The sequence below is a fragment of the Eschscholzia californica genome, unplaced genomic scaffold (genome assembly GCF_041429995.1).
Source record: "Eschscholzia californica isolate CP2 unplaced genomic scaffold, dmEscCali1.0.p SCAF_6, whole genome shotgun sequence".
NCBI classification, from domain to species: domain Eukaryota; kingdom Viridiplantae; phylum Streptophyta; class Magnoliopsida; order Ranunculales; family Papaveraceae; genus Eschscholzia; species Eschscholzia californica.
The window spans coordinates 8,295,818-8,310,690 of NW_028238483.1; the positions used below are offsets into that span (position 1 = coordinate 8,295,818).

Genomic DNA, 14,873 nt, shown 5'->3' on the forward strand with positions numbered 1-14,873 from the left:
GTCCACATGGTGGATGAATAGGACCACATATATCTCCTTGAATCCTTTCCAGAAATTTAGGAGATTCGATATGAACTTTTGTTTGAGATGGCCTTACAATTAATTTTCCTAATGAGCAAGGTGTACAAGTAAAATCCTTGCTTATTAGAATCTTTTGATTTTGTAGTGGGTGTCCCTGAGAATTTTGAATTATTCTACTCATCATGGTAGATCCAGGGTGTCCCAAATGGTCATGCCAAAGTGTCGTCACACTTGGATCATAAAACTTCTGGTTTATGACAACATAAGATTCAACCGTTTTTATCCTTGTAATATACAATCCTGAAGAGAGAGTTGCCAATCTCTCGAGATCATGCTTCTGGCCTGAAGCAGTTGAAGTAATATACAAATATTCTTCATTATTTTCATCTCTGGTCTCAAGGTGATAACCATTTCGACGTATGTCTTTAAAACTTAACAGATTCTTCAAAGATCTGTTCGAATACAATGCATCGTCAATGATTAACTTCGTACCACTTGGTAATATTACAATTGCTCTGCCAGAGCCGTCAATGAGACTAGATGAACCAGCGATAGTAATCGCATTAGCCTTAAATAATTTCAGAGTCAAGAAATACTTTTTACTTCGAAAGATGGAATTTGTAGTTCCACTGTCTGCCAGACAAATATCTTCATCATCTCTCAAAAATGTACTTCTTGAATTCATACCTTAATGAACATAAAAAAAAAAAAAATATAAGATATCGATATAAAACATGTAAATTTTATATATTATATTTCTATATAATAGTCAAAAAGTAAAACATTACAAAATTTACAACAACTAGAAATATTATAAAAACACTACTAAGGATAGTCACGAATTCGATTAATCATTTCGTCAAACTCATCATCGAGTAATTGATCGAACTCATTACTAGTAAGATTTTCATATCCACTACCATAAATATCCTTTTCTTCGATGGGATACTGTAACAACGATGCGACTCTATTCAGATTAATTCCATAATCTGTTATTGTCGACTCGGTCCTGACTTCAGTAAGATATATTTCAACATCGTTAGTTAAATAGTCAGATACATCTAATCTTGTGTTACATGAAGAATCATTGATTTCCATATGATTTGTTTCCACATTGGCAGTATGTTTCTTCAAGGATGCTTGATAAAGATCTATTAGATGTTTAGCAGTCCTACATGTTCTTTGCCAATGCCCTGTCATACCACATTTAAAACAGGGTTGATTCTTCATTTCAGAAGGTTCATTTGCCACCTTCTTCCCTTTATTTTGCTGATTATACGGCTTGTATCTGTTACCCGAGTTATTTGCCCATCGGCCTCGGCCGTTGCCACGACCGCGCCCCCCAGAACGGTAACCACCACTTCTGGTATCTTTATTTTGATCGTCACCACGACCATGTTCCTCAAAATTTTTATTGTGGTAGTTGCCACGACCACGACCCTTATGGTTCTGTTCCCGTCTTTCAGTAGGGATGAATGCAGAATAGGTTTCTGAAAAGTTAGTATAACCTGTTGGACGTGTTTCTTGATTTTTCATAATTACTTCCCTGTTTTGTTCTGCTACAAGAAGACATGAAATTAACTCCGAATGACATTTAAAATTCATATTCCTATACTGCTCTTGCAGATTCATGTTGGATATATGAAATGTGGAAAACGTTTTTTCTAACATTTGTTCTTCGGAAACTGGATAACCACAGTGACCCAATTTTGTAGTTATTTTAACTAAGACGGAATTATATTCAGAAACTGTTTTGAAATCCTGCAGCCGCAGGTTTATCCAGTCATTCTGGGCCTTCGGTAAAATAACCTTTTTTAAATTACCGTATCGGTTTTCTAAACATTTCCATAATACAAGTGGGTCTTTCTGATATAAACATTCTGATTTGAGTTCTTCACACAAATGATGGCGGATTACAATGAGGGTCGCTGATCGTCTGTAAAGCGGTTCATTATTTCCCTCACAAATTGTCTTCTCTAGTTGTTTGGCTTCTAGATGTGCTTCGATTTCAAGCTTCCAAGTAATATAGTTTTTTCCCGAAAGGTCGAGGGCTGTAAAATCAACACTCGTTAGAGTCGACATATTGAACTTAAAAAAAACTTCAAATTACCTGTAAAGTTTGATAGTGTTCTTGAGTTGACTGAAATCTTCTCTTCGACCAAAGCGTCGTGCTGATAACGTTTTATGAGTTAAAAGAAATATGAAAAGAAAAGATGAAAATCAAGTAATAACTCTTTAGTGAACTAACAACTCTGCTTGAAATAGAAAGTAACTTTGATTAATGGTTTCTCATACCCATAACAGTGAATAGAGATTGGTATATATAGGCATCTTTGCATGGATATCAATCACCATGCATTGACACGTTTGATCCTAGCCTAAAGCTCATACTTAGTACACAAGTAAATTGAAGCTTTATCCTCTTAAATGATATTGTGTATAGACATTAGGCTAGTAAATATACCACCTAATTTCATGGCACAATTTCATTGGTCAGCCATATATATAATATAACCCTTTTAAGAATTTATTTTGGACTATTCCCCATTGGACCCTATAACAAGTAAGTCATTTATAGGCATTTTGTGTAAACTAGGGCTAGGAAGGAAATGGTCATTAATTAGGGGGCCATTTGGGAAATAACCCAAAGTTTTTTATTGTTCTCCTCTCTCACTGATCGTTCTCTCTCTCTCTCTCTCTCAATTTTCTCAAATTAGGGCTGATCTAAGCTTCTGTATATGAATTGTGGCAAGAAAACAGGATGACAAGAGGACATTCGAGATCTCCAACTCGTCAATGCAGAAAAAAGAGATCGAAAAATCCAGGTCAAGCTTAATCTTCTTCAAATGAGTTTTCCAAACTTCAAATATCTATATTTCGATTTTTTCTAGGGTTTCTTTTGCTATTTTTGTTTCCCAGAAATCAAAATCAAGAAAAACCTATTTAATCTGTAGGAATAAAAGAAAATGACAGAGAAAGAACCACTGCTCCCTTACGTAAACCCTAGAAGAAAACCATCACTGTTATCATCATCATCAGACCAACAGCATTTACTATCTTCATCAGTACAACTTCCTCTTCCTCCCTCACTTTGTGCTCTCCCCGAAGATGAAGAGGTTCTTCTACCTTCTTTACCTCCTTCTTCACCATTAACCCCCTCTGCAATTAAAGATCTGCTCATTTTCGGACCTTCATCTCCTTCAACAACATTGTATGCCCGAAGCTTAGCTGAGGATTCTTTTCCTTCTCCTCCTCCTTCTTCTTCATCATCATCTCATTGCTTATTAGAATCACAACCTGAACAGAAACAAGATGGCAGTGTTAACACAAGCACCATGACCAATTTATCATTTTCGTGGATTCTTCCGAGTAGTAAGTCCAATCTTCACCGCTCCAAAACTGCGCCTGCTATGGCTGCCATTAACGATTTAGATCATCATCTTTCTAAACCATCCAAATTTGCTTCCCCTTCGAGCAGCTCCGTTATCCGTCAAGCTGCAGCTCTCCTCTTAGTTTACCTATCCCTTGGTGTTATCATCTACTCTTTTAATCGCAAGAATTTCTCAGCTAAAGAAACCCACCCTGTTGTCGATGCACTATACTTTTGTATTGTCACCATGTGCACTATTGGGTACGGTGACATTACCCCCACTACCACCTCCACTAAATTGTTCTCGATAATGTTTGTGTTAGTGGGGTTTGGATTCATTGATATTTTTCTCAGTGGGATGGTTAGTTATGTCCTAGATTTACAAGAGAATTTGCTCTTGACTACTGTCAAAAGTAATGGTGTTGGTGGTGATGCTGGTGGGAAACATGAGGCAAAATCATATCTTATTGATGTGAAAAAGGGAAGGATGAGAATTCGAATAAAAGTTGGATTAGCATTAGGAGTTGTCATACTATGTATTGGGGTTGGTACGTGTGTCATGCATTTTATGGAGAGGTTATGTTGGTTGGATTCATTTTATCTTTCAGTTATGTCAGTCACAACTGTTGGGTATGGGGATCGAGCATTCAACTCTCTCCCCGGGCGTATATTCGCATCAATTTGGCTTTTGGTGTCCACTCTAGCTGTAGCTCGTGCATTCCTGTACTTGGCTGAGGCCCGGATTGATAAGCGGCATAGAATGATGGCCAAATGGGTGCTTCGACAGGATATGACAGTATCAGAGTTCCTTGCCGCTGACATCGATAACAATGGTTTCGTGAGGTTCGTAGACTCCCCTTGTTACATTAGTAGCTTATGTATTTAAAAATTGTTCTGTCGAAGATTAATAAGTACCTATCATCGTTGAACTATGAATATTAATGGCACTCAACATGTCTGCCTTGCTTCTATATGTGTAGCAGCACTACTGTCTTATGCCTCCTTGTTGCTAAGAAACTTGAATTAATGCTGAAAACTAAAAAGACCATATCTTAAAACTGAAAAGGATTATACCTACCTAGATGTTAAGGGTGTTATCTACTCATGGGTTAGGAGAATTGATAAGTTTAAGAATGTATCCTACCTAGATGTAGTAGTTAATTGAGAGGCTTGGATATTGTGAGATATCCGCTCTAAGCCACCCACCTCCTTGTACATAGTTTTTTCCTTAATATATTCATTCTAAGTTTCAAAAAAAAAAAAAAAATGGATTATACCTTCCATACATTTAAGACTAGGAAAGATGACTTTTTTCTTGGACTGTAAAAGCTAAGATTCATTAAATAAAGAAATCCTTTCAAACTAGGAAACTTTCAATTCTATCATGTACTTGTGTAACTAGTTATTAAGAAGCAAAGTCAATAAACTAATTTGTTAAATAGGCTGGCTGACCAATATGGTTGTGTTCACATGATACAGTCTGTGAAGATTATCCATATCAGAGTCGGGTGGATAGTATTTTTTTTTTTGAAACTTTGAATGAATATATTAAGAAAAAAAATAATTACAAGAGGAAGGAATAAGAAATAGGATTTCTCACGATATGCAAGCCTCACAATTTACAACTATATCTACATCAGAAGTATTTTCTTATGTATTTTCTATTCATCAATTTCTGGTATGGGTAGCACTAATGTTTCATTCGTGGTAATTTTGTTCAAGTTTTTCAAGTGCTTAGTACTCAGAATCAGAGGTGTACGCCCTCAGGCGTTACTCAAGAACAATACTTTCTGTACTAACTACTAAGGCATTCTTATTCGAACCGAAAATATAGTACTCCCCCTAAAGGTTTTCCACATGTTAATGACTTAACAGAGATTTTGATTTATTTATTCTATAGGCGTCAACGGGTTAGTTCTGTATTGGGTAGTTGAACCTTAATAAACATTGATGGCAATGTTTGAAAAAACGTTTTTATGTCTCGATGTGGACATGTGGTTTTCTTTGACAATGCGAGGCGGAACAGAGGCGTAGCTTCAATCTCATAAATTTTAATATAGTTATAGTACTTTATTCTGTTAATAGTATATTTATTAAATTTGTTGTAGTACTACAAAAAATTAATTTTTCAATAGTAAAGATCAAGAATATCAATGATTTCGGTCACTTCTACCCTTTTGACTACCTCTGGAAGTTAAAAAAAAACAAAGAAAGTTACTTCAGTACCCGAGGCGTAAGTTTTGATGCGGTACACCGTACACCTATATTTTGCCTCGAGGCGTACGCCTCGGTGCGCATCTTATGTGCCTTTTTAAACATTAATTGATGGAACTTTTTGACAGAAAGACTCAGAGTGTTTTTGCCAATTTTTCGAAGTGGGACAAGACACAATTAAATCTTGATTCAATATCTTTGTTTTAGCTGCTTGTTTTCCTCTTTAAATATCAAATTTCGAACCCAGCCTGTATTTCCAAATATATCGCCTTGACCTTTGAAGGTAGCTCTGCAGTTATTGTCTCGCTATTTTCAAAGCCATCTTTGCTCGACTCTGATATGAATTATTTTGGATTACGACATTAACATTTTTTTTCTTCGTTTGAATCTGCTTTCTCCTCTAAACATACCTATCTGCTTATCATTTTCTGTTTTTTTTTAGGTTCTTTGGTTTTGTAGATTTCAGTTCCTGAAGCTGAGCGGTATTTTGATTTATCTTTTATTGTAATTTGCGTTTGCAGTAAATCTGAGTTTGTCATATACAAGCTTAAAGAGATGGGGAAGATAGCAGAGAAAGATATTTTGCAGATTTGTCATCAGTTTGATAGGTTGGATGTAGGTAACTGCGGAAAGATAACACTCGCTACTCTCATGGAAAAGTAGAATCAGCATCTTAGAAGCAATTCTTAGCCTGTCTGTATACGTCATTGCAGATAAGGCAAGATCAGCTTTTGTGGTTAAGCAGGTGGACTGGTGCTTTTAATCGGTGCTGTCTAATTGTATATTATATTGTGAAATGTTTTTTATTTTAAAATATCGTATCCATCTTGTGCATCTCGAAACGGAATCACAATATGTTTGATAAAGCAATGCAATTTCATTCATTTTTATATGTTCCATGTGTAGGTGATCAACTTCTCTTGAATACGATGATTTTCAATGTTATTTACTTACAAGCAACCGAATAAGAAATTTAATTGATCAAGTATCGGGTATTTGGTTATCGAAAAGCATTGTATCTTCTCTCTTCTATCATCTTTTATCCAAAAAGAAAGGCACAGCTTTACTTCTTATGCTGGACTGTAGAGGATAAAAAAGTGAGAAATCCTAAGGTAACTCTCCCCCCTCCCCCATAAGGGAAGTGCTCACTTCGGCAAAAATAAATAAGAAATACGTTGTCCAACCGTATTAGATAATTGGCGAGGAACATAAAGCCTGGTAACTTATTACTAAGTGAGGTAGTGCTTCCAAGTAGTTAGTGGCCATGGCGGGTAACCGTGTGCCTGTGCCGCAGCTCGTGCTTCGGCGCTTGTATGTGCAATTGACCGGCCGAAACAAGTCAGCATGTTCATAAACGAGGTGTGTAGGCGCTCGGTGGGGCCAAAGAGTGGGGGCCTTCTGGACCAATTTTGGAAAGTCAGCATGTTCATAAACGAGGTGTGTAGGCTTGGCGGGGCCAAAGAGTGGGGTAATTCTGGACCAATTTTGGAAAGTGTTGTAAGTCCGTAAGTCCTATTATTCGTAGTTGTCACAGGAGTTTGCTGCCTGGGAGTAGCAGATCCAGGATTTGATCGCAGGGAAGCGAAGTTGTATAAATCAACAAAAAAGAAAAAAGTCTGAGGAGCTATGCTAGATGATTCGATGATGTTGTCACGCAGTCTGGAGTTCGAAAATCCAGGGGATGAAGGGGAGGTCCAAGCTTCACCAGCTAGGGCTACTTAGACGGTTTTTTTGTTGGTCTTTCTTTAGTCTGTTAGTTTAGTTTTCTTTTAGCTTGTTTTGTTCTTTCTTTGTCTCTCTGTCCAGTTAGTGTTGGTGTGTTTGGGAGCTTTTGTTTGGTCCTTAGGTGGTATAAAAGCCAGAGGTTATCTCGATCTCTTCTGTGGTTTAGCTCGAGATTGTCTTTTGTCACCTCTGGCTCTTCTACCAACTGTTTGCTCCCCATTTTGTTCAGTGACTTCTTGTTAGTCTAGTACTTGGCTGGTTTATTTTAATCTCTGTTAGTATTTAGTTTTTCGTTCAGTGACTTCTTGTTATTCTAGTACTTGACTGGTTTATATTTAATCTCTGTTAGTGTTTAGTCTTTCGTTTTGTATCTCTCTTTTGATCTTGCTTTGTATCTCTCTTTTGATCTTGCTTTGTGTTGCTGCTGTCGGTCTTCTTGTAGTCTTGGGAGTGGGTGCCTTAGTGAGGTTTTGGTTCTTCGGTGGTGGGTTGGCTCCACTGGTGGGACCTGTGGGCACCTCGGTTCTCTAGTCAGTCTCTGACTTTCCTGTTGGTGCCCCTAGGGGTGCTTTGTGAGCTTGTTGGGCTGTCGTTTCCCTGTAGGCACCGATAGTGGAAAGTTGGTAGTTAGGGGTGACTTTAGAGCTGTGAGTTTGGGTCTGGTTTGGTGTTGGGGGGTTAGTCTGATGGGTGAACCGTGTCCTAACGTCTCGGTTTTGGCTTGGAACATTAGAGGCTGTGGTCGTGTCCTTAATTGTAAGCACCTTTACCGTCTCTTTAGGCAGAATAGACCCGACTTTCTTTTTCTCTCTGAGACCAAGAGATCCAAGGACCAGCTTTCCAAGTTACTTCCTTTTCTTAGGGACTATAATAGATTCGTGGTTGACCCTAAAAATACAGCCGGAGGGCTGGCGATGTTCTGGTCAGCGGACTTCCAGGTGGAAGTCATCCATGCTGACGATTACATTATACATACCAAGAGTCAGCACCTCACTATTGGCCTCCCGTTCATGTTAACCGGCTTTTATGGTAGCCCGTACAGTACTACCCGGATGATCCCTTGGGCTACGATGAATAACCTTCAGGATAATCACATCCCGGATATACCCTGGTTGCTTTTGGGTGACCTTAATACCATCTTCCATCCCTCTGAGAAGGAGGGAGGAAACCTTAATTTGCCTATGTATGCTCATAAAATCAATAATGTGATTAATGGGTGGGGTCTTAGAGATTTGGGCTTTAGGGGTCCCCAGCACACATGGTCGAATAAAAACTTTAAGGGCACGCTGATTAAGGAAAGATTGGACAGGGCGCTTGCTAATTATAGTTGGTTGACTGCTTTCCCGGCTTCCCTTCTTACCCATCTGGAGGGTGTGGGATCGGATCACCTTCCCATTTTACTCACCACCCTTCAATCAGAGGAGCTAGGTCGGAAACCGTTCAAATTTATCAGAACCTGGATGTCGCATCCGAAGTGCGGCGAGTTCATCAAAAACCACTGGCCTCCTACTCCTTATCTTATTCAACCCAAGCTCAATCAACTGGCTCTTCATCTTTCTAGGTGGAATAAGTATGTCTTCGGGAACTTGGAGACCAAAATTTCGGAGATAACTCGGGCAATCCAAGATGTAGAGAATCAGGAGCAGTGCAATTCGTTACAACAGGAGCTCGAAAACACGTATCTTCAGCTCGAAAGTATCTGGAAGGAGAAATCCAGAAATGACAACATTCAGTTGGGTGATCGAAACACTAAATTCTTCCATGCAAAGGCCATTAATCGGAGCAGAAAGAACCAGATTTTGGCTATAAAGCGTAACGATGGATCTTGGACTTACGAGGTTGCTGAAATTGCTAATATCTTCTCTCAAAACCTTAAAACGATTTCTACTTCGACGGAGTCTTCCATCGATCCGGCGCTTCTTAACCTATTTCATTCTCAGATTTCCGAGGCCCAGAATAGCGGACTCATTAGAATGCCTACGGAGTCGGATATATTCCTCGCGGTTTCATCGCTCAAATCAGATTCCGCTCCAGGCCCGGATGGTTACCCTCCTCTTTTCTATAAAGCCAACTGGGAGACAGTCAAAAGTGATATCATCAAGTTGGTGGTGGACTTCTTCCACCATGGTTTCCTTCCTCATCAGGTTAATCATACCCATATTTGCCTCATCCCTAAAACTAAAGCTCCGCAATCTACTGCTGACTATAGACCTATCAGCCTCATGAATACCACGTACAAAGTCATCACTAAACTGTTGGCTAATCGTCTTAAAGTGCTTTTGCCGGATATCATTTCCCCGTTCCAGGCGGCTTATGTCCCGGGTCGCCAAATCACTGATAATGTCATCATTAGTCAGGAGCTTACGCATTCCTTCAAGGTCACCAAAGGCGCAAAAAGCTATTTCGCTCTCAAGTTGGACATGTCAAAAGCTTTTGATCGGATTGAATGGAAATTTCTAGAAGCAGTGATGAGTAAAATGGGATTCTCCGACCATTGGCTCAAGATGATTCATGAATGCATTTCGACATCTACTATGGCAGTTCTGATCAATGGGAGGCCTGGCCCTACCTTCAACGTCTCTAGAGGTATTCGTCAGGGGGACCCTCTCTCCCCGTTCCTTTTCACCATTGTCATGGAAGGCCTCAGTAGGCTTCTAGATAGCGGGGAAGGGGAAGGGAGGTTTCGGGGTTTCCAGTTGTCTCGTTCTAGTATTCAGATAAATCATCTGCTTTTTGCTGATGATTGCATCATCTTTGGGCAAAACTCTCTGGCAAATCTTTCGGTTCTCCAAAATATCCTCGATATTTTTTGTAATGCGTCGGGCCAATTAATCAATTTTGAGAAATCTTCAGTCTTCTTCTCGAAAAATACTCATCCCAAATTCAAGAGACTGATTATTAGAAATCTCAAAGTCCATCAAGCCTCTGCCCTTGACAAGTATCTTGGTACCCATTTATTCATCGGAGCAAATAAGGTCAAGCTCTTTTCAGCCATCACTAACCAAATTCAACTCAAGCTTTCCAAATGGAAAGCCTCCCTCCTCTCTCAAGCGGGCCGCTCTATTGTGATTTCCACGATAGCAGCGGCTGTTCCCCGATACCAAATGCAATGCTTCGCTATCCCGAAAGGGATTAGCAGGCGCATTGAAGCCTTGCAAAGGGCTTTCTGGTGGGGAAAACCCAAATCTATTCACACCATTCACTGGGGGGCTATCTGTCGCCCCAAGAAGTTGGGAGGTCTTGGCTTCAGGCGCCCTGATCTTGATAACAAAGCGTTCCTTAGCAAAATTGTGTGGCGCATTCTTAAATATCCAGACTCTCCGTGGGCTAAAATTCTGAAGGCTAAATACTACAAGAAAGAGGAGCGTCCAATTGAAGCTAAGCAGCATCATTCCTGGCTCTGGAAGTCTATCTCCAAACATCTCAGTCTGGTGGCTAACCTGGTGTTCTGGGACGTAAATCAAGGTACACATATTGATATTTGGAATGATTTCTGGATACCAAACCATTCCCCACCTCTTGCTAATGACCAGAATTGTCCACTTACGAAGGTGGAGCAACTTATCACCAATAACCAATGGAATACGAATATTTTATCCCAATACTTTAATTCTAACATATGCAATGCTATTCTTAGTATTAATTTACAGGCAAATCAGGTGGATACTGCTAGATGGTCTTTAACTAAATCAGGTAACTTTTCGATCAAATCCATGTATCATTTCCTACGCGATGCGAGTAACCAAAATGAATCGAAAGATTGGAATTTTATATGGGATCTTCCAGTTATTCCTAGAATAAAACTATTTGTGTGGAAATGTTGTACCAAATGCCTACCAGTAAGGGACAAAATAGGTCAGTTCATTGGAGAAATCTTTAACTGCGGTTACTGTAATGAAAGAGAAACCATTAACCATGTGTTGCTACATTGTGAATTCGCTAAATTTGTTTGGTTTGGTTTTAATGTCATTTCAGAAAACATTCATAGTTTGCAGGAGTGGATTACTTCATGGAGGGACATAGATGCAGATGCTCAGGTGCTATTCGCTACAGTACTTTGGCATCTGTGGAAGGCTAGGTGTGAAAAATGCATAGCTCAAACTAATATGACCCCTGAGATGACGATCAACAGGATTAAAAGCACCCCCAGGTTTCTCAATGCCATTAGTGAACTAGATGTAGTGCGAGAGACGGAACAGCCGGTCCAAGTCTCAACCCCTAGTGTTGTGATACAAGTCGATGCTTCGTTTAAAGTAGTCACGGAAGTAGCAGGTGCTGGATGTCTGATGCTGGACGAGCATGCAGGTTTTAAGGCTGCGGCTGCTTACACGATCAATGGGCAAAACGCGGAGGAATGTGAATGTTTGGCGATCATAAAGGCGCTGGAGTGGGCAAAATATAACTACATCCAAGATATCCGTATAGAGAGTGACAATCTCAACATAATAAGGCGTCTAAATAAACAACCATCAGCAGTAGCTTGGCAATCGGAGAAACTCATATCTATCATTGATCAGCTAGCTCTGGAGATAGGGGACGTAGGTTTCACTTTCATCCCGAGAGAAAGGAACAAGAGGGCTGACCAGTTAGCAAAATGGGGCAGAATGCATGAAGGAAATTGGATGTGGGTGACAGATCAGGCCTTCAGGGAGGCGTTCTCGTAGGGTTAGGTTGTTTTCTTTTGGTTTTCTCTTTCTCAACAAAAAAAAAAAAAAAAAAAAAACAAAAAAGAAAAAAGTTCTAAACACAAATATATTATATAACATAGAGTATTATTAATGCATTAAATCAATGGTGGAACCTAGATTTTACGTCATGCAAGGTCCACCATTAGATAGAACGGTAAGAAAGAAAAAGATCCATTCATATAACTAGTTTTCGTGGAGGCAATATCAAACGTGAATATTATATATGATAATTGAAAATATCTTAGTTACTTAAAAAGCCAAGGGTATCCCAAAAAACCAACTTATATTGTTAAATTATCTATTTATATTAAAACCACTACATTATGTGCCCTTTAATTAGCCGTTACGCCTTTTCCTAGTGTCCAACAACTACATAGTTAGTTGGTTGTGCATCTATTTCAAAATCAGGGAGTCACAGGCAGGGGGTAGAATAAGTATTTCATGTTAGACAAGGAAAGTTTAAATCATTTAAAAGTAATTGGATTATCCTGATTCAATGCAAGACAATTTTGAAGCAAATATAAATTACAGTTTGTATTGTGATTACCAAGTTTACCGTAGTTTTCTAATTAAACCCGGATTCAATGCAAGACAATTTTGAAGCAAATATAATAACATTTGGGAAATTTTATAGGCAATGCCCTTTAATGTTAAAGGCAATGTATTTTGCAAACTTGACTTAGTCAATTCATCATGACCAATTTTGGTTAAAGGCAATGCAATTCTTAGGGCTGATTTTTTCTCTCTCTTCTTCCTGCTTCATCCTCCTTCATCTTTTTCTTCCTCCTTCATCTTCTTCTCCTCCTCTTCATCTTCCTTCCTTCTTCTTGTTCCCTCTCATCTTTATCTATTAGAAAACTAAATTTCAACGAAGGAACAACATGGAGAGAGAGAGAGTGTATTTGAGGTACACCATATTCGTATTTTGCTGTAAATACAAACTAGATTAATGAAAGAAAAGTTTAACAAAAGCACATTAGAAAACTAATAAGTACAACAAAACATATTTGGATATAGAAAGAGAACTTTCTGAACCTTTAATTGTTGAACTTTTTTATTAGCTTTTCAGCGTGAACAACGATATCATTGATATGTGGGTGAAGTGTGGCTTGAGGTTGGAGTATCCAATTTAACAATACCTTGTCGTCAGGCAATTAGAGAAAGATGTACAAAAAAAAAGACGAAGATGAAGAAAGAATTAAAAAGCAGTCAAGATTGGCGGTCGGGCGATGAGGTCGTTAGGTCAAACATTTGTTGAGGCATTGCCTTTTAAACACACATTGTCTTTAACCAAACTTGATATTGCCTTTAGCGAGATTGTCTTTAACAGCTTTGGGCATTGCCTATAAAATCTCCCATAACATTTTGTATTGTGATTACCACGTTTACCTTAGTTTTCTAATTAAACAAAGTAAAACAAAATGAAGTTCCTTTTACATAAATTTACAAATTAAGGAAGCACAAGGCAACTTAACTATGAGAAGTGTTAGACTTTGAGCTAGAGAAAATTACATATATTACATATTTTATAAATCATCATCATTTGTCTAAAATTTAGACTTTTGGGCACTTAAATTGGAAGATAAGTATTACGTGGTCAAAAGTGTAACGGAAGAACAAAGCAAGTACTTTTACAATTATCTCAGTTGGCGTGGGAGTTGGAAACAAATTGAAAGGCGAAAAAAAGAAATTGACCACTAGGGGAAATGGGGATGAACCTACAATTCCCCAAAGAAAACAAAAGAATCAATGGGATGATTTGACTTTCGCACCTGTTATCTTCAGGGCCGGTCCTAAAATTTTGGAGACCAGAAGTGAGTTTTAAGAATGTGCTCTAGAAGTGTTTCAAAAGAAAAAAAAAATTATATATCGAAACTTTCTACATCTTCCTTTCACATGATGTGAGGTAAAAAGATGAAATTTGAGTTCATAACTTGTAGTCTGAATGGAACGATCTGATTGAGTTAATCAGAAATCGGATCGGGTTTAGAAAAGTCTTGTCGGTCCTTAGTTTGATTTCTCGATCAAGTAGTTAAGCGAGTTCGGAATTCGTCGAGTCAATAGATTTTTCAGCTTTTTCTAAAACGAGGAAAATATTAGAATATTTTTCTCAGAGTAAAGAACCCAAAAAAAATTTAGTCTTTTTTCTTAATCTTATAGTGATAGTGTTGGTTGTGATTTGATGGTGATTGTGGAGGTGTAGGTTTAGTGATGGTGGTGTCAAGGTTTAGTAATGGCGGCGGTCACGTTGATAATGATGGTGGTAGTGGAGGTACAATGGTAGAGGTTTCGTAATTGTGGTGGTGGTATTGGAGGTACAATGGTGGATGTTTAGTAGTCATGGTGGAATGTCAACTAAAGTAATTAAAAAAAACTACTTAATGGTGCTAGCTGAAGTTTTGTAATGGTGGTGGTCATGGTGATGACGATGGTGGTAGTGGAGGTACAATGATTGAGATTTTGTAATTGTGGTGGTGGTAGTGGAGGTACAATGGTAGAGGTTTCGTAATTGTGGTGGTGGTAGTGGAGGTTTAGTAGTCATGATGGTGGTAGAAATGTCAACTAAAGTAATGAAAAAAAACTACTTAATGGTGCTAGTTGAAGTTTAGTAATGGTGGCGGTCATGGTGATGAGGATGGTGGTAGTGGAGGTACAATGGTAGAGGTTTTGTAATTGTGGTGGTGGTAGTGGAGGTACAATGATAGAGATTTTGTTATTATGGTGGTGGTAGTGGAGGTACGATGGTGGAAGTTTAGTAGTCGTAGTAGTAGTAGAAATGTCAACTAAAATAATTAAAAATAACTACTTAATGGTGCTAGTTGAAGTTTAGTAACGATGATGGTAGTGGTGGAAGT

The 14,873-nt window shown here is 38.6% G+C and overlaps 2 protein-coding genes and 1 long non-coding RNA gene across 3 annotated transcripts; 2 read left to right on the forward strand and 1 right to left on the reverse strand.

Annotated features, from left to right (window-relative positions):
* The first annotated feature begins 2,606 nt into the window (after positions 1-2,606).
* On the forward strand, positions 2,607-6,497 carry LOC147531566 (two-pore potassium channel 3-like). Its single transcript, XM_086649281.1, has 2 exons — positions 2,607-4,234; positions 6,127-6,497. The coding sequence occupies exons 1-2, from the start codon at positions 2,988-2,990 to the stop codon at positions 6,266-6,268; spliced, it is 1,389 nt and encodes a 462-aa protein (XP_086505407.1). The 5' UTR covers positions 2,607-2,987; the 3' UTR covers positions 6,269-6,497.
* On the reverse strand, positions 2,842-6,842 carry LOC147531567 (uncharacterized). The gene is made up of 2 exons (XR_015227958.1): positions 4,669-6,842; positions 2,842-4,465 (listed from the first exon to the last, which is right to left on the reverse strand). It is a non-coding gene; the product is annotated as an uncharacterized LOC147531567 (long non-coding RNA).
* Positions 6,843-8,400: 1,558 nt separating this feature from the next.
* LOC147531568 (uncharacterized) lies at positions 8,401-11,994 on the forward strand. Its single transcript, XM_086649749.1, has one exon. The coding sequence runs from the start codon at positions 8,401-8,403 to the stop codon at positions 11,992-11,994; it is 3,594 nt and encodes a 1,197-aa protein (XP_086505875.1).
* Positions 11,995-14,873: the final 2,879 nt, after the last annotated feature.